Genomic DNA, 24,606 nt, shown 5'->3' on the forward strand with positions numbered 1-24,606 from the left:
TTTTGAGAGTAGAAATATTTTTGCAAGTGACGGGAAAAATTGTTGCCCCCGAAAATCGATTTTGATTACATTTTTTGATAGGGCGGCATCACAACGCCTTGATGCCCCTCACTTTTCGTGGACCACTTGGGCGGGCTCCATGGTGTACATATCCCGCAGGAGTCGTGCTATAGGGACATTTCCGATCGTTTCCTTGAAGAACAGTGCCTCGATGGTCGAGGCCCGGATGGTCCTCAGCGAGGGCAGCAGCAGCAGGAGCCGGCCAAAGCGTGTGGCCTGCCGCGAGTAGCGGAGCCTCACATGGTCCGAGAGGATGCACTGGGCCTGATCCTGCAGCATTTCCACGGGCTGCACGTCGCACAGGCCTGCCGTTTCGGGGGCAAACAGAGCGATGGCCTTCATGCAGCCCACTTCGCTGCCATCGGGGGTGATCTGGCGAAAGCGGCAGAGGATCTCCTGAATGGTTTTCATCTCCGTTTGGGTGGCTTCGTCCTGCAGGACGCGCTCCTTGATCAAAGGAGACTCCAGTATAGGTGTGAGGTCCAAGGGAATGGTCCATTGAGCGAGATTCAAGAGGAACAGCTCTTTCCAGGATTCCTGAAAGCGAAAGGCAGAATGAAAAAGGGATTTATGAAGATTCAAGGAGTGCTTTTACCTGCAGTAGCAGATGTTGATCATTCTTGGAAAGCGTCTGGAAGGGCATCAGGCACTTGACCCATCGAACGGCCATGAACAGCAGGCGGGCCGTCGTCTCCTGCAGCATTTCCCAGGAGAGCAGACGCGAATCCAGGAGTTGCTGTGGCAGTGGCGGTGGAAACAGCAGCGTATTATGCTGCACTTGATACTGGATGAGCTCCTGGCACTTGTCGGGGCTCAGGAGCAGTTCCAGGAAGCCGTTCGAGGCGGCAGCAGAGGCCGCCGATGGGTGGCAAGGACGCAGCCCAATCGTTGGCGGATGCGCAGGATGTGGTGGCGGCGTGGGCGTCGTGGGTGTGGGAGAACCCGATGTAAAACTAGACAGTTTTTGCTCGCCATTCAGGCTGCTGCTCCCCTGATGATGATGGTGATTATTGTGGATGCTGTGCATCAGCAGAGACGCATGACTCGGTGGCGTTGTGGCGCCGCTCAAACTATGCTGCGATGTCTGTCGTGGGGGATGGTGCTGTGGCGAGCCCTGAGAGTCCGTCAGCGTCGGAGCAGGGGAAATGCTACCCGCACTCAAGGGAGGCGATGCCGATGGCGAGGGTGTCTCCGTCTCCACATTGACACGTGGACTTTCGCTGCCGCCCACGCTCCTCGAGCCAATGCTGGAGATCGATTGAATCGAGTTGCTGGGCGAGGGCGAAGAGTAGTTGTTGTTGACGGTGGCCCCTTGCAAGGGACCATAGGGGGAGGCGGCGGCAGCCGTGGTGGTGGAGGAGACGACGGCTGCCACTGCGGTGGCCGTGGCCGCTGTAATCCCCGGCAGTTTGCTGGCCGCCTCCGCAATCAGATTGTGATGCAGCAGGTGCGTGGGGAAGCCCGTACCAGAGCCGCCACCATTCTGTGGCACCAGAGAGTGGTGTCCCGGATGGTGGAAGGCCGTAGGATGTGGCTGCTGTTGGTGTGGGGGTGCCCCCACCGCCTGCTGTTGCTGTTGCTGCTGATGGAATCCCTGAGGATTCGTTGGAGGAACTGGTGGGACCGGCGGATGCGTGGATATGTGCTGCGTGTAGTTGAAAGATGCCGACACATTCGTCACCAGCGACACGGGCAGGTGTCCCCCGGCGGTGGCATGATGGTGATGGTGCAATCCCGCCGCTGCTGCTGCAGCCGCTGCCGCGTGATGCGCTGCCGCCGCATGGGCATGGGCATGGTGATGATGATGATGGTGATGATGTGCAGCGGCATGATGGGCAGCGGCTGCTGCAGCCGCCGCGTGATGATGATGGTGGTGCAACTGCGGATGGAGCTTGGGTTTCCGAGGACCACGCTCGTGTTGAACGGCTGTAAGAAGAGAGAGAGAGATAGAGGGGTCTTAGATATGTTTTAAGATTCGAAAAAGAATGGACATGTACATATGTAGGGCAGTTATAGTTGGGCGTTATAACAGAAAAATACTATAAATAGTATCAAAAGAATATTAAATACTATCAATAATACCAGAAAAAATAATGCTAACAAAAAAATAGAAATAATACATCATAATACTGAAAATAAAACCAAGAAAATACTACAAATTATACCAAGAAAATACTAGAAAGAATAACAAGAAAATATGAAAAATGAAATACAAAAAATATGACTAATACTAGAAATAGAAGAAAATACTAGAAATAATACCAGAAAATACTAAAAAATAATACCAAGAAAATATTAAAAATATAACCAAAGAAACAATAAAAGTAATGTACAGAAAATACTGGAAATGATACCAAGAAACTTTTAGCAACAATAACAATTAAGAAAATCCTAGAAGTAATACCATAAAAAAGACTAGAAAAAGGAAGAAAGTAATCGGGTTTAGATACATTTGAAATATACAATTGCATATCTTAGGGATAGCTTAGGGTATCTTTAAACGTAATAAACCATCTAATATTCCAAGTCAAGTTCTACAAAGTGTTTTTCCTTTCTCAATCTTCTTTGTACTTCTTTTTGGATGATTTCCCTCTGATTTCCATGCCACCGTATTTGCATCATCCCCATCTCCATCTTTTGTTTTCCCATGAAAATCAGTTCAAGTGTATAATTTCCACTAATCTGTCGTTAAGTATTTAAATAAATAAAAGTTAATTTCCAAAGATACTTTCCCCAGATACTTTTTCCATCATTTCTTTGAAGTGTTGGGCCCCCCAAGAAAAAGGTTCGACTTTCTATCTCTCTGTGTGGCCTTTGCAAATAAATTGTGGGTATGGGGGCATGGAATGGGATACAAAGACATAATAAACCGATTATTAAAATGCTAAAGATGCAAAGATACAAAGATACAGACAGGCCGTCCTTTGCCTTCTGGTCGTGTGAACTGTTGCATATGCCACAAGTTGAACCTTGAATCTGAATCTCTTATGAGGGGGGAGCAGGGGATATATCATGTGTGTGCCTTGCGCTGTCATGACTTTTATTTGTTTGTAATTAAATGTATCTATAGATACTGCCACTGCCACCGCCACTGCTGCTGCTGCTGCTATTGCTGATGCTGCTATGTGGACGTGTATGGCCATGACATGGCGCAAACGGGGGTGACATTTTAATCCTCCAGGATAATCGCATATGTGATGTGCCTTCCGCTGTAAAATGACTGCAGCCACTTGAATGTATCTCAAAGCCCCTTACCCCCACCTCGATGGTGTGGCAGGCAGTGCCCTCCCATTTTCATGCCACTTAAAACTAGCGCGCGAAAAAAGTCTCAAAGCTTTCAAAAGATCACAAATTTCAATTAAAGAAAATGCCAAACTCATCAAATTTTTATTTGCTGCGGGTTTTAGCGACAGAAAAAACTTCTGCAATGGCTCTTCCCATTTTCCCTCCTTTTCCTTTTCCAGGCGGGAACTTGGGAATTTTTTGTGGTTCAGCAAAAGATAAAAAACCAGGAAACCAGGAGCTGACTTTGAATACCCTTTTATTATATTATCTTTGAAAATGTTTCCTCTGCAAAAGAATATGTTTTTCTGCAGAAATCCTTCCAGTCTTCTTCGAAATACTTTTGCCCTCCCACAGCTCCTCAACATCAGTATTCCCTCTTCCAAAGGGTATACAAAAAGACTGAAGAAAAGAAGAAGAAAAATACCCCCCAAAATGTAGCTCAAACTTCAACTTTAACCCTTTTTTGCCGTGACTCCATCCGCGACGGTCTCTTCCTCGCTGTCCCTGCCCTTTGCCCCTGCCCTGGTTTATTTCCTCGGGGGCGTGGCAAACAAAGAAACGTGTGAAAAAGGCAACAAAATTAGCTGCCATGAGCACAAAAAAAGAAATTACAATTTATCCTTTTTTCCCTGCACTTTTCTTCTTGATTTTCTGCAGCTTTCTTTTTGTTGGAGGCGACGCCATTTTTTACTCGGTGGAAAACTTTGTTTGTTGGAAAAAGCTGGGGAAAAAAGAGGGAAGTGGGCAAAGGGGGCGAAGGAAAGCTGCAAAATGATTTACTTGCTAAAAAGTTATGATGATGGAAAATGCAAAAGTCGTGTCTCTGCGTTGAATGATAAAGAGGAAAAGCCCCTGCGGCGGTTTTTCTATTTGTTAAAAATGCTTTAAAGAACTAAAGTTTGAAAAAGAGTTAATTAAAGGAAAACCACTCGGTAATCCCCAGGGATTATGGGGGAACTATGAAAGGAAAATCGAGGAATATATCTATAAAGATAAAGATAAAATATTATTCGAAAATGTGTAGACATCCATTTGAGATATCTAAAGAAGTTGGGTTGGTTTCTTGGGACTCAGTTGCCGTTTCGGGCGTTTATCTAGATCCCCCTATGAATATGAAATCTAATTAACACTTGACTTATAAGCTCTACAGGGATTCCACACTCCAAGGACTTCTAGCCGCCTTACAACCCCCCTGCAACACCACTTCAACCACAAAAATAAACACCTGGAAAGACTCCCAAGAATCTCTCTTTCCTGCCGAAATGTGTTACAAAAAGTTACGCCCCTTTGGCGAAAAGAATTACCAATCTACAAATCTAATTAGCAACTCATTACGTGGGCCACAGCCACCCCAAAGAAAAACCCGGAAAACATACAGATACAGAGATACACAGAAAAAAGAACAAACATATTGACCGATTTGCTGAAGCTAATCAATTAATTAGGGCAGGGAGAGAGAAGAGCAAGAGGGAGGCAGAGGGACACAGACCAAGCAAAAACAATTATGTCAAAATATAGAGAGAACGAAAACAGAGGAAAAAAGAGGGGGAAAAGCACCAGGAAAAGGACTCAGGGATGAGGGCAGAGCAACAGAAACAGAAACAGAAACAGACACTCAGACAAAGGCAGAATGGATGTCAGAATGCCAGAAAAATGCCAGGGCAAACGGAAAAAGCGGTAGAAAAATTAATGATAAGTGGCAGTGGAAGAGCGAGCCGTGCCGAGCCGGGCCGAGCCGAGCCGGATGTTCTACAGCTGTAGCCATTCCCAGGACCAGGACCAGGAACGGAACCCAGAGGACGACTTCACGGCACGCAAAAATTTCCCAATTAATGATGATGATCATCACCAGAGAAACACTCTCCTGGTGGGGGCGGATGGAATGTCCTTCTGTAAGCTGAAAAGCGCAAAGCGTGCCCCAGAAATCGAAATAAATAAATCGGTAAACGATAATGAGAGAGAGAGAAAGACCTTTACTTTTATATGCGGGATATGCAGAGACAGACACTCATCGTACTGCGCCTCCACAAAAGATACATTTTCCTTCTCTACCGAGAGATACCTTCCTCCCTCCGCCACAGATAATGTCGTAATAAAAACTCGACCCACAATAAGAGAAATGTATCAAAATTCTTCGACGAATGTTTGGCAGGCAAATTAAAAGTAAATAAGGCAACGTTTCGTTTGCAAAAATCATGCGGAGCAGAGGGGAAACAAACGACAGTGAAAACCGAAAATAAAATAAAAAGAAATATAAACCGTGAAATTAGGAAAACACTTGAAGTGATTCGATGCGCTTTCCCTGCCGGATGAGCTCTACGAGTGCGAGTCTTGCCCCTGCGGATGAGTTCTGAATGGTACGAGTATATGGTACGGGAGGAAGTGCCCCTGCGGCTGAGTACTGAACGGTGTATGTTCAAGGGGTGTTTACATTTATCCACTGATTCGCACTGGAGGGTTGGACAGGGACTTGTACGAAGCAGCGTAATGGTCCATAATGGCCACAATTTGTGTCAGCTCAATTCTCGATTCTCTCGGTGGCTGTCCGGGCAGTCAACCGTTGAATTGTCGGGGCGGGACAATGGTTTATGAATAGAACGATTGTTAAGTAGTTATCTCCGGTAACAAAGGATTCCAGAGGGAAAAGCGATATAGGATTGATGTATTCATGGTGATACTCATAAAAAGGTGATCTTTTCACATTGATAAACTTGATTGAATCGAAAAAATTATAGTTATAAGCCGTTGTGGGCGGATCATTTCAGTAGATGAGCAATCTAACAAATAACTTTTACTAGAGTGTGCCTATTTTTTAAGGTATTTTTTGGGTATGATTTCAAAAATGTTCTGGTTTAATTTGTAGTATTTCTTCTTGCTATTCATTTTAATATTTCTAATATCCGTCTGGTATTTTCTCGGTATTTCTTCTAATATTTTCTAAATAATCAGTTTAGTAATTGTTTGGTATAATTTATAGTCTATTCTAGCATTATTTCTAGTATTTCTGTTATTATTTCTTGGTATTCTTTTAAAAATGTCAAGCAGTATTTATAAAATTTACAGTTGTATTTTTCTAGTATTTTCCTGGTATTTTTAAATGTATTATTTGTAGTATATTTTTGGTATCACATCCATTAGGAAAAAGATTGTGCATTATTTACGGTCATTCTTTCGCGACTGTTAAGGTTCAACTTCTAAAATTGGTGTACCTTGTGCAAATGTATCTACCATATGTATGTATAATAATCGTAGGCTAAGTACAAAAATCATAATATATAATTTAAAGGATTAGGGATTTCCTTTTTTTTATTTGATTAACTATTGTAAGAGGTGTTTCTTCAAATATGGTTTTATAGAATATTTGAACTTCATATTTAACGCTTTGTTTCGTTCCTGTTTCTTCAAAGATCGTTCTATCCATCATTTAATCGTTCATGACTTTCTCCTTGTATTGTTTAATTTTAATTCAAATTAAACCTTGAATTTTGTTATATTTTATAGATATACGATACGTACGCCACCTGTCTGCACCCGTCCCGCAGTTTTGCAGAGAGGCCAAGGGCTTTTATGCCTCCTCTCTGACTCTTGTGTCAGGGCCATCAGTGCACGCTCTGGACGGATGGATGGGAAGCTGCACCCAAAAGAGTGAGTGATTTTAAATCCGCTTTTAATGTTGACACTGACACTTTCACACACACACGCACACACACACAAACACATACAGACAGAAAGAGGGAGAGATATGGGGGGCATGACATGTGCAAGCCAGTCGCATTTACATGTCGCATGTCCCCAGTCGGCCCAGCATTGCAGTCGTCTCTGTGAAAAGTGTATGCACATATCGTAGTAGGCTATAATGTCAATTAAGTAAAACATGCAACGTGCCTCTCTCTGTATTGTGTCTGTGTGCCATTGCAATGGTGAGGAGGAGTGTATCTGTGTGTGGGCGTGTCTCTGAGCCATGGCTTTCTGTGCCCTGCAGTCATCTGTAAATGAAAATTGCGTACACCCCCCCCCCCATCGATGGGCAGGGAACGGAACTCGACCGGAAACTGGCGGCTTAAAAGCTGCAAAATATATATATCACCCATACATATACAACGAGATATATATATATATATTATATATGTATAAATAAATATGTGTATGTGCAAAAATCAATACGTTAAAATGTGGTCATGAAATTAGCCAGAGTCTGCCTCAGTCTGCCTTTTGCGCCAGCGCCAAAAAGTCGGGGGATAGACATCAACAAAATTAACATTGACATCGCCATCGACACTCGGGTAGCATACGGCAGGGGCATGCCACAGGGTGGCCTGAAACGAGGGACATACACCGCACGGGGGGCCTGAAATGGAACGAACCTTGGCTTACCGCAGTGCCAGAAACGGGGACGGAAACGGTTGACAAAAGGCTTAAGTGCCACAAAAATATATATGCAACAATATAGAACGGAGAGTCCTAGAGAACTAAGCAGAAATTTCCATTTTCTAGAACCATTTTCATTAGGTTTTCCGCCAGGCTGATTCTTGGGCAAAAAGGTTTTTCTCCATTCACACAGCGTCTTGTCGTTTCTGGTAAGCCTTTCCAGGAAAAGCAGCAAAACGAAGGACGAAAGGAAACTGCCTTCTCGTTAAGAATTTTGTTTGCTTTGAGCTTGTAAAACTTTACGATTTGCAAAAAGCGCTAAAGTTAAAGTTCTACGGAATATACATTGTACATATACGAGCGATTCTAGATGAAAGGATTGTTATGTACTCAGGGATTAGGGCGTTCGTTATGGATTATCAAAAGGAAATTAAGAGATGGAATATGGAATGTTCAAAATCAAAGACAAGAAGAGAACAAATCAAGAGAAGTTCTAAAGAAATTACTTAATACAAATATAGAGTACAGGGAGAAATCTTTTAGCTTCCAAATCACAAATACTATAAAGATCTATCGGGTATATTCCATTTTTCTCTTAATAAATCATACAAAATTGGGAAGAATCATCTGTTCCTGTACTTTTGCCCACAGATGCATTTCTTAATATATTCTAAATGTTAAGAAAATATATTGGATGCTTAAAGATACAATTTCTAAGGCTTGACTTCTTTTGAATTCTTTCCCCGTAAAAAACCCATCGTTCTTACTGTTCCTTTCTTCTTTTTCTAGATCTCATAAAACTAATCCCATACATATATCATTTCATACCAAATGATAATCCCTCTTTGAAATATTTAAACTTTTCACTTGTCCAACCATAAAATACAAAAATGTCTTCATTGCCATTAGATGGCCCATTAGACATCACTTTTCGGCTCATCACGCACCCTGCCAGTGGTTTAAGGACCCCAATATTCCCACGCCCTTCTCAAAACCCTCTAGCCCCACCGGCCCATTCCCAAGGATTGCCGCAAATGACAATTTTTTTTATAGGGATTGGGAAAAAGCGACACAAATCACTCAAAATGAGAAGAAATCCGCTTAAAATGCCGCGTAAATATTTGCCAAGGAAAAAGAATGTGAAAGTAAGGAATTGTCTGGTTTCTGGTGAGAAAGGCGAGGGAGTACCAGGAAGGACGAAGGATGCGTGTTGATGATGATGCTTCTGACACTTTGGTGTTGGTGTTGCTGTATACAAATGCAAATACCATTAAACGTGACAAGTGGCAACATAATTTGTTAGAAGAGCTCTCTTGCCAGCAGTTCTTTTCGTTCTTTCTTTCTTTGGGGGAGCAGATATTAGCATACAAAGTAGCCAACATTTATAAGACTGTCAGCCAGTGGGCGGCGGTGCGGTGGTGCGTGGAAAAATGTGCGATGCTTGTCATATTTTCCCATAATAACTTATTTGTCAGAGTCTAAAGTGCTCTGACAGGGGAGCGATTCGTTGGTCAATGCTCAATGCGGCTATGATGCCAGTTTTGGTGCGGGGAAAAGCGTTGAATGACACTCGCTTCCTAGCAGTGGAAAAGGTCTGAAAGTAGCATTGAGTGTTGATTAGGAGTTTACATTTAACTGGTAGTCCTTAGAATGGTCTTTGATATCCTATATCCATTTTCGACTGTAATAAGAACTTTATTTTATCAACACTGGGCTCTGTTTTGTCAGAGAAACTCTTCTAAACCTCGAGAAAGTTTTTATTCAATGATTTTAGTGATTTTCCAATACTTCCAGCAGCTAATCAACACTAGAAACACATATGAGTAATACTTGTAAAGTATTCCCCTGAATTTTGCCTGAAGTCACATTTCAACTAATCGAAAGCTTTACTATCGCTTTTCCAACTCTACCCAACACTCAAAATAGTAACCAACACTGGCATTACTGAAAGAAATTTGTATTTTCCCCAAATTCCATTAAACATGTTACAAATTTGGCTCTCAGTGAAGTTCTATAGACAGCATTCACGTCATTGTACAATTCGTTGTACACCTACAGTGTTTTTTCCAACACTAACACTCGCTAACCAACACTGGCAGCTGTCAGCTGGCAGCAGGGCAAACATCTTTTCAATTAACTTTATTGGCACTTTGGCAACGTCGAGAAATCATACAAAAGGAATAGAGGAGAGCCCAAACAGAAGGAAGAAAACGGAAAAGACCCGAAAACTAGAAAATGGCTAACCACAGCAGGGAGCCCAACCCTCGAAAGCAACGCCAAACCCCTCCCTTAACAACTTTACTACTCGCATGTGGCATCCACCAACCCGTGCCACACACAAAAAATTCTTACACAAACGTGCCTTGAACGATTTTTGTGGCTTTTTTGCTTTTTGCTCTAAACAACAAAAGCATTTTGTATCTGTCTGTTGTGGATACTACAATGGTGTTTTCTATGGGGGGATGGGGCGTATCTTTTGAGAACTGATGTGTGGGGGGGAGGGGGGGAAATTGTTTTGGGGGGTGTGCATGTGTCTATGTGTGTTTATTGTTTATTTACGGCTACCAGCCAAGGAAAACCCCAAAAAGGCAGCCTAACATGAGGCTTTGTAGCGGCCAAAAACTAAGAAAATGTTCCCCCAAAAAAAGAATGCGAAGGAGAGAAAGACATGCGACATGTCAGGCATAGTACTAGGAGGATTTGCCTCCTTCTATTGTTACTCTTTCTAGGGGAGGAGAGTGGACGGACGCTCTTTCTGGGAGACAGTGGCGGAGAGCAGAGGTTTTGGAAGGATTCCATTTCTGGGAGGAGAGCGTGGGGCTTTGGATAGATTTCTCTGGATGGAACTTTCAGTTTTGGGAAAAGATAACATGGGAAAAGTTTGGAAAAACAAAGGGTGCCTTGGTTGTAGAGATGATCCATAGAAATAGAGAGTAGAGAGAAGAATAAAAGAGCTATAGGAAGCTGTAAATGTGAAGAGTGAAGAGGGGATTATCAAAAATTGTATGCTGGATCTTATTTATGACTGGGAAGAAATCTTCTCAGGCATTCGAATGGTATTTATATGCCCTTTCCTTTCTACAGACCTATATCGCTTGAGGTTCTCTTCCTAGAGCATTTCCACTTCGTATTACCTTGGGTTTCCCTCTACAGAAGTGTTTCCTTCGTGTTTTGTTTTCCTTGAGCCCGTTGTGCTATTGTTGTTTCGCCTTCTCTTCAGGGAACAAGAGTCGTCGACGATTTTCCCCACTTATTGGGGAAAGTACATACGTAAATCTGTACCCCTTCTGCCTCTGCTCCTTTTTCTCCTTTTTGGCAGACATTTTCCCTGGTTTTGAAGGTTGGTTTTGACTGACGTCTAAGTTTCGGTCTTTGGGGGCATCATCATTTGATTGCCAATACATTTTAGTCGCATTTCCAGCATCAGCAGCAACAGCGACGGGGGATAATGCGTGTAATCCGCTATTAAGTGCACATTGTCAATCGCTTGCCGCTTCCGGCTCTATCACCGTACTCCTGCCTCTCCTGCCCCGGAAAAGCGGGGAAAGCGAGAGTCGTTTGCGTGTGGGTAGAATCTGCAGCGATTCTCACGCTGTTGATGATGTCCTTTCATGACGATGTCCCTGCGCAGTGAACCCATGAATAGGGTACGAAAGATGTTGTATTCGAAACACTCTGAATACTGGATGATGGCTCTTGAATCGTAAGCGTATCCCCTGCCCGACTCCCCCCTTTCAACGCTATTATGTGTTTTTATGCTACATTTAATGTTGGCTTAAGAGCTTTAAAGCTAGCATTGTTGCAGCACAGCATTGAGCTGTGTATTTGGGTTTTGGCTATGGCCATCCGATTGCCGATGGCTCATTGGTTAGTGGGCGGATGTGGGTTTGGTTTGTTGTGGAGGATGCGCAACTTTTGGGGGTATCCCGAATTCGAGCTCGAATTAGGCCCCGAATTCGGATGTCAATTGTGGGTCTAAACATGAGGCAGTGGAGGTAATAATAGATGGTATATGCCCATAGATATGCCCTTCATCTAAGGATACCATTACTGTGAAAATGTTCCTTTTAACTTTGTGAATTTCATGTGAAGTTAAAGGTTAAGATATACTAAATACCAAATAAATACCAGATATACAGATATACTAGAAAAACCAACCAAAGGAACTGCGAATAATTTTGTGAATTTGATTTTGCTTATTTGTGTGTAAGCAAGCCTGGTATCTGGTAAGTGCTCTTTAAATAAAATATAATGGTTACACATTTTGCGTAGACAAACACTTAACACCTACACGCGACTGAATGGCAATGACTTGTAATTAAATATCAAATTGTTTACTCCTTGGTTGCTTTGGGGTATAAAAGAGTCAACCGAAGAGAGGAATCATCACAGTCTTGTCGAAATGTTTCTGAGATACACTGGAGTCTTAGCCTTCGCCTGCTTTGGCTTGCTTTCCCTGTCGGGGGCTTATAAAATAACACCATATGTCATGGACGGTGAGAACATCAGGATTCATTAACCAGGAATCTAATTCCCTGGATTTTTCTGTAGGAGTGCCTGGATTCCTCAACGTAACTACTTCCCCATTCGTTAAGATTGGTGATGGTTACTACTACATAGAGACAAAGATGGAAAAGAACTGGTACGACGCTTATGAATCTTGCCGCCGAATGGGCGCGGACTTGATCTCATTCGATAGCATCGAAAAATGGAAGTTGATCAATCAGTATCTCATAAATACGAACATTCAGGCTAGATACTACACTTCAGGCACCGACCTGCATTTGGAGGGCAAGCACGTCTGGTTCGCTAATGGCCAACCTATAGCCCTAGATATTTGGTATGCGAATAACCCAAATAATGATGGAAATATTGAACACTGTGATGAGCTTGGCTATAAAGAAGAGAACAGATCCGAGACACCTGGATTGAATGATGTGCGCTGTGATTTTCCTCTACGGTATATTTGTGAGGCACCCAAGCCAAAGACAGCATCGTTTATTGTGTGGTAAATTATGCGAAAAATAGATTACTTTGAAGGATTTTTATATTCGAAAATAATTTAAATAATTAACGTAATAATTGGAATTAAATACCGAAAAAATACCAGAAAACACCACAGGTAATTGAAATCATTTTTGTGAATTTGATTTGAGTTTCAAGGAAAGGCCAAAACAATTCCAGAAATTAACTAAATTATTTTGTGAGTTTTGGTTTAAAGGAAAACCACGTCACAAATCTACAAAATACCAGAAAAATATACAAACAAATACCAAAAATGGACGTATTTTTATAAGAATACCTTTTCTCCTCTCAAATTTCCTGCCATTCCAAATAACAAATCAATTCAATTACAAAAATCAGATATAACACTTTTCCTGGAAAAACTCCCACCCCCCCAAGGCACGGGGCGCAGAGTAGGAGGTGTGGTCCCCAGCCCACTCTGGAAAAACCTCGCATAATTTATAATCAGCTTAATGACAACTACAGCAAAAGCCCCAGCTGGCATTCATTTCCATAGCCACAAAATGAGAAGGAAGCGATGGAGGAAAGCCCGCGGCATTTTGGTTTTCGGGTTTTCTGGTTTTCCGAGTTGAGTGTAATTTATGCCCAAAAATTTTGACGTGGCCTGAGAGGAGAGGACAAGCAATTGGAGCTAATTTCCTGCATAATTAAGTGTATTTTGAAAGTAAAACAAAGGACTTGTGGGCGCCAAAAATACGAGAGGACAGAGAGATGGGGAAAGGGGGGATCGCTTACCATCCTTGTTCATGGCTGATTGAAAGCATTTGGCCAGACGGCAGGCGCGACACTGATTCCGATGCGTCTTGTCCACGGGACAGCGTCCCTTGAGGTCACCAGTGGCCTTGCAGGTGTAAATCCGGTTGCGATGGATGCTGCGCTTGAAGAAGCCCGAGCAGCCTGGAAAACAGGATTATCACAGGATTACAGGCGAATTATTACGCTGTAGGACCTACCATCGCAGCTATAGATGCCATAGTGTTTGCCCGAGCTCCGATCGCCACACACTTTGCACGGTATGTCCAATAGGCGATCACCCGCTGAAAAGGATAATAAACAAAGACGAGTTTCAATGTTGAGTGGCCTCTATGTTTGAATCCCCTTAAAAGAAATGCATAAATATAGAATATACCCAAAGAGAGGGCTTCTGATAATGGTTTTCCATGTATTTTCGAGTACTAGTCTCTGGGATAGAGCTAGCAGCAGAGACAGAAAGAGACTAAGAGGTGGAGGCACTTTCTTTCAATACGTGATGGACATAAATTAAACTTACAATATTTTCATCTTAATTCAAGAAATTTACTCTTTCAAAGATACAAGAGGTGGCATTTTCTCTCCCCTCTCTGTCTGTATTTAACTTTTATTTCTCTACTAATCTCTCAGTGCCTCAAAAGCCGGTCTGTGCCTCCCCAAAAGGCGTCTGTCCTGGCCTGTCCTGTCTGCTTCTTGGTGTCCCAAAGCAAATACCATGTGTCACGCACCAAAGATTCTGTTGCCTACTTTTGTGGGGCTGCAGCCGCGTGTGTTGTGCCGCGGATTAGCAAGTGAAAATGGCACTCAAACACACACAACAGGAGCAATGGAGGAGGGAGGAGGGAGGAGCAGGGGCTATATAGCCCTTTGACTGTGTGGCACGCTTCACAAATTAAGTTCAACACTCGGCACTTGTCAAAATAAAACGCTCTGCCACCCATCCTCCTCATTCCCCTGCTGCTGCTCTTCGGGATGTTTTGCCCATTGTTTGAGGTCCTTTGTCCTGTGACATTTGACATATTGTCGCTTGTTTGGTGGTTGGGTCTGGGTCGGGGGTTTTGGCGGCCTCGGGGTTTCACGATTTCACGATTTCACAGGATCTGTGGCCGGCGCGTGTTGCCAATTTTCACACCCTGCGCATCGGCCAATTGTCCGCAGCATGTTAACACCTCCTGTCTACGCCTGTCCTATGGGTAGAGAGTGTCCCCGTGTCCTTTCCAGAGGGTTGCATCGGGATGTCAACCTTTTGTCGGCCTCTTGTTTTCTTTTTTAAAATATATTTTTATTGTTGATTTTACATATTTCTGTTTATTTATGCCATCATCGCATTGTGCTCTTTGCTCTCTTTTTTGTTAGTTTGTCTTATGGAATATGCTTTTCCGGTATGGAAATCTCGGCCATGTTTTCATAGGCCGAAAAGAGTTTCAAGCCGCGTCCTGCCGCGTTCTCCTGGTGTGGGCAGAACGTGAGAGTTTTGCATTTTGGGCGTGAGAGTTTTATTTGAAGAGAGTCGGCTATAAACCGTATATCATAATGGAATACAAATCTTTCGGAAAGGAAATCATAAATCAAATTTACTCCAGGCAATAGATAGATTTTATCCACATGGATAGAAGATGTGGGATGCAGAGGAATTTGAAAAGTAAATTTTGAATAGAGAATTTTTCAGTTTTTCTGTTAAACTTCGTACACTTCTTACAATTTTGTATTGATATCAGATATTGCATTTTAAATAATTCTCAATTGTAAAACTTATTTTGTAAGACTCTTAACTCGGAAAGATTTTTCTGGACAGAAACAATCTACTTTTGCACAATTTATTTCTGAGTGATGAGTAATAATTTACAGTATATACATATGTAGAAAGAAATTGGTTCACCTCGTTCGTATACTTGAAGAACATAGTTGTTTATTCCTTAATTCTTCTACTTTCAATAAAAATATGATGGAAATGTCAAAGAAAATAATTAAATAATACACAGTATTCGAGTAACTTTCGACAAATCGAGTGATGATGCATAGATTTTTCTGCAAAGTAAACAAAAAGTTTGAAAACATAAAATACAAAATTAGACAAAAGATAAAAGTAAATGAAATAATATAAGCTAATATTTAACCATTGGGTTTTCACTAAAAAATGTCTAAGAACTTAATAAATAATAAACTAAAATAGTTTTATTTACGTGTTTCCATTCACGAAGCTCTTGTCCAATTTGTGTAATCTTAAAAAAAGAAATACATATGTGTGTACAAATTTAAGAAAACGAAAACTATATAAAATCGTTTTGAACCAATTTCCTTTTGCTTTCGAGAACCGACGGCGTTTGAAGGAATTTTCAAGTGACAAACCGACGGAAAGCTTTCCAATTTGTGGCACGAATTCTGAAGGAGAGTGTCGTTTACCTGTTCCCATTTTCCGTTGATGGAAATATTTAAACCCTAGGGTATCCAGCTTGCTTAGATTTATGTTCCACAGTGTTGCAGTCACTATTTTCGATTATTTATTATTAACAAATTCCTGTCTGATTTGTGGGTACTATTAATCTTTGATTAGAGCACTTAGAGCACCGTGCCACTTTTTCGCACACAGAATTTTCCTATAAATTCTTGACGTATGAGTTCACTTCTTCACACGAGAATTTTCGCCGTAGAATTTTCCTAACTTTTTGCTATAATTTTTGAAATATATTTTCTCCTATTGCCGACGCGATTCGATGTTTTTTGGGGTCCTGCTCTTCGGTCGTGCTTTGGAAACGCGGATGCGGATTGCGGATCGCCTGGTCTGACGGACCAACTGTGAATGAGGCACACGGATGAGGCAGTGGCATGTGGCAGAGCCCAGCAGCAGCGGCGGCGGCGGCGACCAGAACCGCCAATTACGAAAGTGAAGCTGCCAAAGGAGAGGTCGGTCCTTTTTTGCAGTCAATTTGACAAGGAGGGCAGGAGGCAAAGCCAAAGGCAGTGCACCCACCCCCGCTCGTTTGCTGCCACAAAACGCGTTGCAAACGGAGAAAAACAAAGGAAAAGCGAGCGGCAAACGGAAAGCGCAGAGGAAAACAGAAAAACAGAACCCAAATGGAAGGGAGGCGAAAAAAAGAAGAACCAAACGAAAGTCGAAAATTTACGAAAAGCTACAAAATGTTACATTTCATCCCTTGCGAGTGGGCGAGCAGAGAAGCCACCCACCCAACCACCCCATCGACTGGACGCAGGACACACACACACACATAGACTCGAAGATCCTGGTAGAGAAAGAGGGGCGTGGGAGCAGGAGGGGGGGGACTGTGTTCGGGCAACCAACCGGAAAACGCCCTTTTTTGCCGTGTCCCCTGGGCCCCTGATGCGATTACAGCAAATGAGGACCGGCTTCCTGGCCGTCCACCATTTTTGTTTTTTTCACCATCCCCACCCACCCGCACACACACACACACGCCGCACACACACGCCGCACAGACACGCACACACAGACGAGTCACAGGAAATATCCTGGCCCACGCACACTGTCGCATCGTATCCTGTGGCTTTCGACAATTCACCACAAAATGTCAAGAATGACGAAAAGCTAGCCATGGAACGAACCCCATCGTTGGGACGTCGTGTTTTCTGCTATCTCTCTCTCTCTCTCTCTCACTTTCTCTCTGACAGCCATTGCCTTCTCTCTCTCGCACTCTGTGCTTTTGCGCCTTCTTGCCATTCTGTGCTCGGCAAATACCATACCATAGCATATCCTCCTCCTGGAGTCAGGGTGTTCCCCCTTGGCTTTCTCTCGATTTTTATTCGTTTTTTTTCTCTGCTTCTGCTTCTGCCGTCTGCCTTCTGCTGGTCTTGCCATCATCCTCCTGCGCTGCTTGTAGGCTGTCGGATTATTAGTTCTAAAGTCAGGATCTCTCTCTCTCTCTCTCTCTCTTTGGCTGTGCAAAAAAGAGCGCTACAGTTTAGGGTCCATTAAACCGTTCAAGTCATTTGGGTGTACGATTTGTAAAGGGGTGCGTCAAAGCGATATAAGTCGATGAGTGGGTCCTAACTGCTCAGTGGAATATTAATTTAATGTATAAAGGAAACGCGATTATCTATGCATATCTATATGTAGGAGAATATCTATTCGAAAATACTAGAAAATACCTAAAAGACATAGGAAACATCATAAAATACTAGAAAATGCCAGAAAAATACCATACATGTGAAATGATACTGGATAAAAGGATAAAAAACTACCGAAAAATATTAGAATACCCGAATATATGATTTTCTTTTCTTAAAATTAGGAAAATTTAATAATAAGTTTTTGCACGGTCGAAAGGAAATCATGAAAAAACTGTGGGTAGACCTTCAGCATTCCTCCTCCTTATAAATACATACCAGAAGTATCTAGCAGATTGTTAAAAACGTAAGAAAACAGACTTCAAATATGTGGGAATGGGAAAATGATGGCTAATGATGTATAAAAAGTAAATAAATTCTTTCAAACGGTCATTCCCCCTTTCTAAAAAGATAATAATTCCTATAAGTAAGTGGAAATTGTACGTCTTTCAAGCAGCCCAAGGACCCAAAGTCTTCCGCGTAGAGCAGTCTACATGGCATTTTCCCAATGGATATGGCATGGCATATGTGTGTGTGTGTTGGGGCATGGATATATAACAATATACAGATATGTATGTATGTCTGTCTGTCTGTATTTATCTCTGTATCTATGCACATGTGTGGGGGGTATAAGCCATAAGTAGATGTAGGTGTATCCTATATCTGTTTGTGTGTGTGAGTGTTAGCGGCATTTTCGCAATGGCGTTTCCTCGACAAGCGACTGGCTGGGAGGTCTGTGGGTCGTTGGATTCGTATCTGGTGGGTTGCTGTTGCTGGTGTCGTTGGCATGTTTATAGGGGTTGATTTACTGACTCTCCATCTCTAAATTGAAATGACTTTTGCGACATTCTGAATACTGACGGGGGAGGAGGTGCACACACACACGCACGCACAGATACAAGAAGAGGCACTCAGATGCAGATACAGAATGAAAGAGAGATCTCTGGGGACGTCTTGAAGGGTGGAGTCTTGTAATTCGGGTTTATGGCAATTGGGATTTTGCGGCTCAAACTCTTGGCCATTACACGATACCATTACAGACAAGGGGTTGGGTTGGTTGCCGTGGTTATATAATGGCCCCACCCACTCACTTCCCTCTGATCCTCATCCTCCCCGTGTAATACAGTCCTGCGGTTATATTTAACCAGTCAGAATGCAAAGTCATTTACTGGCACAGGCACAGGCACAGCGACGAAGTCGACGTCAACGGCGGGCGTTTGGTGGTAAATCACCCAGAAACCAGCTTCCCCTCCCACCTCTCTTTGGGGCCACACACACATGGCTCTGATCTCCCCCTTACTTCCCCGTTTGGCAAATTTGTGGCATCAAGAAGTCGGATTTTTTCTATGCCCCCGCCTCAACAGATCTCTCTGTCGCATTCGCTCTCGAGTGCCAGGCCACGCCTACTTTTATACAGAAAACTCACCACTTTTCGACAATTTTCACGCATGCCCTGTGCTTCGTTCGAATTTTTGGTTCGAAACACACACATTTACCGAAACAACGAGGCCATGACTTTTGAATTTCCTTGCCGTCAAGGCTGTTTGGGAAATGTTTGGGTAGCTCGGAGCTCATTCTCTGTCTAGACGTTCACCTGAAAACATCTCTGTGAAAGAAGTGTTCCGAAATTTGTTGTAGTTTCCAAATTTAACACGCTGTTTTGTCCGTTTTGCCGAGAAAATCTGAAATATTTTTAAGTGAGTAATTGTATTTTGGAAAAACAATTCAATGTTGAAAAGGTTTCATTTCGTAGAATAGAACCAACAAATAGCCATGGAAGGATACTACAGTGGCAACGGTTATGGCAACGTCTATTCTCAGATGACAATGAAGGGGAACGGCTACGGCTACTGCTCCTCTGGGAATTGCAATAACGGAAGCTGCTCCAACGGAAGCTGCACCAACGGAAGCTGCTCCAACGGAAGCTGCACCAACGGAAACTGCTCCAACGGAAGCTGCTCTATTGGAAGCTGCTCCAACGGAAGCTGCTCTTCCGGCAGGTGCCAGCGCATGGCGGCAGGAAGTCAATACGGTGGCTACTGTTACGGAGGCAAATGCTTTCCCGGCAGACGCGGTGGCTCGGGAAGATCAGGTAGACCAGCGTGGACCAGCTGATCTTCTCGGATCCACCACACGAGCTGCTCACCCTGCAGCCTGCAAGCGGGGCAGTTTTTAAAGGACTAATGAAAAATTTAAGTCACACATCTACAAATATTCCGTCGAGGCGCAAGAGCGAGGCGACTGGCAAAACAGCGGCGTTTCAAATTTGAACTACACGTTTCAACCCTGTAAACACAAAAAAAAAACCATATCCATGCATACGAATGTTTATAGACTTGATAATAATAATTTGAAAAAAGTTTATTGAAGGACTTCGTATGAACTCTCGCTTTTTTAACACCAAAAACAGGGCCTGGGAACTTGAAATCTTTGCACCATTTATATCGTTTCAATGCAATGAGACTCTTCTTTGATACCTTTTACGTATTAATAATAAATTTACAGTTTTTTAAAATAAAAAATTACTTAATATTAAGATAAATAGATCTGAAAACGACTAGGTTCGACTCGAAAAACTTCTAAAATAGTCCAGAAAAGCAGGGACTACTCACAGTTTTATAATAGGGAAGAATAGCTGTGATACAGTTTTAGGATTTGTATACTTTACATGCAGAGTAATTGATAAAAAATAAATTAATAAAAAATAAAAGTGCAGAAAAAAGTGTATTCTTCCGCACGACGAGAAGCTCATCCTCTTTGTTAGGTTTTGTTTTCTGCCCAATTATAATACACCATCTGTAAATTATACCCATTAAAACACTCTCCAAACTTTGTTAACATTTTTCATTTTATTAATTTGTATTTTTGTCCATTTTCGCATATTTCGTAGATGTTTATTTATCTGCGTATCTCACAAACTAACAATTAATATATATATACTTTTATATAATTATCTTTTTTTGGTATTTTGTAATATTTTATTAATTAATACAGGTTCTTTTGTTGTTTCGTATTGATGCTGTTTTCATATAATATTTCTTTGTCTCTTTGTGTTCTTTGAAATGTAACATTTTGAAGTCTTTTAGATGCAATAGTTTTCAGTTTGAGATGTGATTTTTGTTTGGTAGAGTTTCGTTCTGTACGTTCTGATGATTCAAGTCTTTGGTTAGTTTTTAGCGGGTATTCGTTTCAACAGAGGAAGGATTCGTAGAAGTGGGTGGAAGGGGGAGGGGGAGGTATATTCGATATAATTGAAATACATTCACATTTACATATATACTCGTAATATTTGTAAATTATTATCAATGCAACATGTAGATCCTCTACAAAATACCGAATTTTGTCTGCTTCTGTTTTGTGTTTTTCTTTTTTTTTCTCTTTCTACCTCCACTACTAATTTATTTAACTAATTTTTTCTCACTAATTTGTATGGTATTTTTGTTTCTAATTTGTATGGAATTATTTTTCTGTATTATTTGTCTTTCGTATTTACATTATTTTTGTTCGTTTAAAGATTTGCTGTCATAAGAAGATTCAAGAGTATGGAAATCGATACTTTTGAGTTCTGAAGCTTGGAAAAGAAAATGTGGAAATGTAGAAAATTCATGACGCGAATGTTACGATTTATTCTTATTTTATAATCTTTGTTTTCTATCGGTTTTTTACTAAAATTAAACCTTTATTGTTGTTTAAAGTGCAATTTTGTCGTATTGCTTTTTTAGAATTATGTTTCCATTTCATACATCATTTTTATAGATTGCTTTTTATTTTTGTATTTTTTTTAGAAGTAATTCTCTTTTTGTATTTTATTTTAAAAGAAAAATCTACTTGCTTTCCATAGAATATACGATATTTTTAAGTTGGTTTTTCTTTTACGTGTCGTGAGGTTTGTGTGTTGTGTTCTAAAACGTGTTCCAAGGATTCCTCGATGATCCTTCTTCTGATTTCTCATGACTTTCAGCTAGCAAAAAATGTGTCTAAAGTTCTGTCTCTCTTTTGTAATTGATATAACTGGCGGTGCATCGTGGTTTCTGTCTTTTGATTATTCTTGGATCTGGATATTCTTTAACTGCTGTCGGGGGAATACTACGTATAGCTCTCTGGTAACATTAATAGACTCTCTCTTTCTTGTGCGTCTCTCACAATATTTATAGAACGTTTACTTTACTAGGAAAAATTGTCCATAAGCAACATTTATTATCGTATTTTTCTTCGTATTTTTTTCGGTGTATAATAAATATTTGTAATAACTAAATTTCTGTTGTATAAATTATATTGCAACTCCGTTTTCCATGTGTGTATTTTATGTATACAAAATTCGTTTAAAATTATATTTTTTGTATAAATAAAATATAAAATCATATAACAGCCTTGGGTTGTTTGTTTTTTTAGCTCAACTTTTCCATTTGGTTAAAAAATCATCTTAGAAACCAAATTTAAACATTAAATAATTTATAATAAATATTAAAAATTTTAAAAATAAAAAATAGAATATTTGTAAACATAAAATTAATTAAGTTTTTACAATTAGCATCAGTGAATGCCCCTTCAACGTCCTTTAAATTGTTATACGCCTGAATATTATAAAGTAAATTATCTTTGTAAATCATGTATAGGTACATTTTGCTTCGAATGGACTCTGTTTCCACAAACGAATTGGATGCACACTTCTGCCCATTAATTATCCAACGAATTGGAGCGGAGCTGACTAAAGCACGCCTGGCACACCCTCACAGGCTTGATGATCCTCAAACGTGAGATCTCCGACTCGAAGCGACTGCATTTATTGCAGAAAACCTGACCACAATTACGACAATGATGTTTGCGCTCATACAGAGTGAATCTACGAAGAAAAGAAAGGTAATTTATAAATAAATGCTTATTACAACACACAAAACCTACTTCACATGACACTTGACACACTGATCGGCGCCCTCATCCTTGAGCCAATGATCGGCCACGCCTCGACCAGGCTGTTCCGTGACGCTCCATGAAAATATGCGACCTCGAGCATCACCTAAACACCAGATAAATCAGTGTCAATATATGTTAAAGGTTTATTTTTATATTTTACTTACCAACATACAAGATCTTATGATCTTTGGATACTGTCAAGGCTGTAATGCTGGCTGGCTCTGCATTATCCTTGCGATCATATGCCGTATGCATGGTTAACTTTGAGCGAAACATTAATTGACGTTGCCATTTGAAGCCTGCCATACAGAAAATGTATAAATATAAGATGCATCCTCAGGATCTTAAGATCTATAGTTACCCTTTCTTAAAGCCTGATCGCCTCTTTGTCTGTCATTGTCTATCAAAACGAAACCATCTGTCAGACTGGTGTCTGATTTGCTTGGCCTAATGGCATGGGCATCTTCTGTTGAAATAAAGCGTTAAGGTTAGCTTCAAATATGGCCTTAGTTCTATAGTTTTCGTACCTTCATTTCCTTTGAAGTCCGTGCTACAGCCGGGGGCTTCTACAGTGGCCGATTTCATTTCATGCAGCGACTTGGCTCCCGTGATGGAACTTTTTCTGCGTTCGACTGGTGATTCTTCCTGTGCTTTCTCTTTGGATTTGAGTAATTCTTCTTCAGCTCTCTCTTCAAATTTAAGGGACTCGACTTTGCTGTGCTCTGAGGCCTCCGAAATGCTGCTCTCCGAGGCAGACTTGACAATATCTATAATTATATTAATATAAATCATTTTCGCAGTGGTTCCCAGTGTAACGAAATTCGTACCTGCTTCTTCTTCTGGCTGTGAGAGGCTTTTAATTTGCTTGAAAATGTTCATTTTCTCCGCAGAAGCAGTGTCGGGTTTGTCCTGGGAGGAGACCTCCACCCCACGTTTGAGTTTGCGGTCAATGGGGACCTGAGTGTGCTCCAGGGACCACATCTAGAACGAGGGAAAGATGCTGAAAAGTTGCTTTAGCCTTTCTGTTGAGCACTCACCCTCACAACACCATCGGTAGAGCCAGTCATCACGACATTCTGTTGATCCCATTCCCTGATTTGGGAGAATGCCACACACAGAATCTGCTGCATGCGATCCGCACTGCCCACACAGGTATTGACCATGGCCAAGGCATCACCATTGATGGACCAAACATGCAACCAAGTGGCAGAGCATGTGGCAATGTCGCCCGTCAGTTCATTGATCGAAACGGCAGCCACAACACCGGCATGACCACGCAACTGCCGGACAAAAGTGAACCTGGACATGTCCCAAACGATGGCGGTGCCATCTCTAGAGCCAGAGACAATCACATTGTAGGCCGCACTGGCGGCCAGACATGTCACCGCATCCGTGTGGCCATGCAGCGAATGCTTCACACTGAGACTCTTACGATTCGCATCGAATTTCCAGATGGTCACAACAGAACTAGTGCCAGCGGTGACAATCATCTTGGCATTGGGACACGCGCAGGTGAGGATCTCCCCAGAGTTCTGTGCGGCTGCCTCCGATACAAACGATGCCCGATCCGTGTCGTAGAGTCCCACGCGCAGCGAGTGATCGGCAAAGCCCCAGGCTATATATTTCGTGTACGATGGCGGCATCATCACTTTATTTTGCTCCACAGCAAACACGGTCTTGTCGGGCTGCAGGATCTGTCCCACCGGACCCTTGAGCTCCTTGATGGGCTGCAGACTTGGCTTTAGATTATCCAGATTGTGGAAGAACAAACGATCCGTTTGAAGGACTGTGCTATTGCCTTGAATCAAGGCTGTGGGATCAATCAGGGCCGAGTGCCGAGAGCTGCCCATTTTCTTGGCAGGATGGGCCTTTTTGAACAGTTGCTTGGGGATTTGTCCAAAGTTATTAATGAATCCAATGGTGGCATTCTTTTTCAAGGGATCATCGATGCTGGAAGAGAGGATAAAAGGGTTTCAGAAGGTGTTTTCTTGTAGGGGAAGGTCTTAAATACTTGTATATATCCACATTTCCTTCGTAAAACAGATGATGAAAGACGTTTACGGCATCTACCGCAGAGGGACCCTGCTGTTTGCACCCAAAAATCAAGTCAATCCACTGCAAGGA

At 41.9% G+C, this 24,606-nt stretch overlaps 4 protein-coding genes and 1 long non-coding RNA gene across 9 annotated transcripts in view; 3 read left to right on the plus strand and 2 right to left on the minus strand.

Moving 5' to 3' along the window:
* dsf (nuclear receptor dissatisfaction) lies at nt 1-16,463 on the minus strand. Its single transcript, XM_001357177.4, has 5 exons — nt 15,892-16,463; nt 13,692-13,775; nt 13,474-13,635; nt 656-1,986; nt 1-597 (listed from the first exon to the last, which is right to left on the minus strand). Exons 1-5 carry the CDS (start codon nt 15,899-15,901, stop codon nt 109-111), a joined length of 2,076 nt encoding a protein of 691 aa, XP_001357213.3. The 5' UTR covers nt 15,902-16,463; the 3' UTR covers nt 1-108.
* On the plus strand, nt 6,495-22,316 carry LOC26534247 (uncharacterized). Its single transcript, XR_004469609.1, has 3 exons — nt 6,495-6,578; nt 6,847-6,990; nt 22,185-22,316. It is a non-coding gene; the product is annotated as an uncharacterized lncRNA (long non-coding RNA).
* Nucleotides 12,084-12,829, plus strand: LOC117183207 (C-type lectin 37Da-like). Of its 2 annotated transcripts, XM_033381155.1 has the most exons (3): nt 12,084-12,209; nt 12,265-12,355; nt 12,465-12,557. In XM_033381155.1, the coding sequence occupies exons 1-3, from the start codon at nt 12,116-12,118 to the stop codon at nt 12,538-12,540; spliced, it is 261 nt and encodes an 86-aa protein (XP_033237046.1). In that variant the 5' UTR covers nt 12,084-12,115; the 3' UTR covers nt 12,541-12,557. The 2 variants fall into 2 exon arrangements, with proteins under 2 accessions (XP_033237046.1, XP_033237045.1); XM_033381154.1 differs by having other exon boundaries at nt 12,099-12,209; nt 12,265-12,829.
* LOC6903342 (keratin-associated protein 5-3) lies at nt 19,105-19,937 on the plus strand. Of its 3 annotated transcripts, none has more exons than XM_015179785.2 (2): nt 19,105-19,265; nt 19,322-19,932. In XM_015179785.2, exon 2 carries the CDS (start codon nt 19,342-19,344, stop codon nt 19,681-19,683), a length of 342 nt encoding a protein of 113 aa, XP_015035271.2. In that variant the 5' UTR covers nt 19,105-19,265; nt 19,322-19,341; the 3' UTR covers nt 19,684-19,932. The 3 variants fall into 3 exon arrangements, with proteins under 3 accessions (XP_015035271.2, XP_002132223.2, XP_015035270.2); XM_002132187.3 differs by having other exon boundaries at nt 19,117-19,265; nt 19,327-19,934; XM_015179784.2 differs by having other exon boundaries at nt 19,128-19,265; nt 19,308-19,937.
* Nucleotides 21,353-24,606, minus strand: part of bchs (WD repeat and FYVE domain containing 3 bchs) — a 16,775-nt gene continuing 13,521 nt past the window's right edge. Inside the window, exons 11-18 of one of the 2 annotated variants that reach the window (XM_015179786.2) lie at nt 24,494-24,597; nt 23,520-24,432; nt 23,310-23,463; nt 23,010-23,249; nt 22,844-22,948; nt 22,647-22,781; nt 22,471-22,585; nt 21,353-22,411 (exon numbers count right to left, since the gene is read on the minus strand). In XM_015179786.2, the coding sequence (XP_015035272.2) occupies nt 22,246-22,411; nt 22,471-22,585; nt 22,647-22,781; nt 22,844-22,948; nt 23,010-23,249; nt 23,310-23,463; nt 23,520-24,432; nt 24,494-24,597 (1,932 nt within the window). In that variant the 3' untranslated portion in view covers nt 21,353-22,245. The remainder of the gene's footprint in view (nt 22,412-22,470; nt 22,586-22,646; nt 22,782-22,843; nt 22,949-23,009; nt 23,250-23,309; nt 23,464-23,519; nt 24,433-24,493; nt 24,598-24,606) is intronic. The other variant, XM_002132188.3, reaches the window with a different exon arrangement.

The sequence above is a fragment of the Drosophila pseudoobscura genome, chromosome 4, assembly GCF_009870125.1.
Source record: "Drosophila pseudoobscura strain MV-25-SWS-2005 chromosome 4, UCI_Dpse_MV25, whole genome shotgun sequence".
Classification (NCBI taxonomy): Eukaryota; Metazoa; Arthropoda; class Insecta; order Diptera; family Drosophilidae; genus Drosophila; species Drosophila pseudoobscura.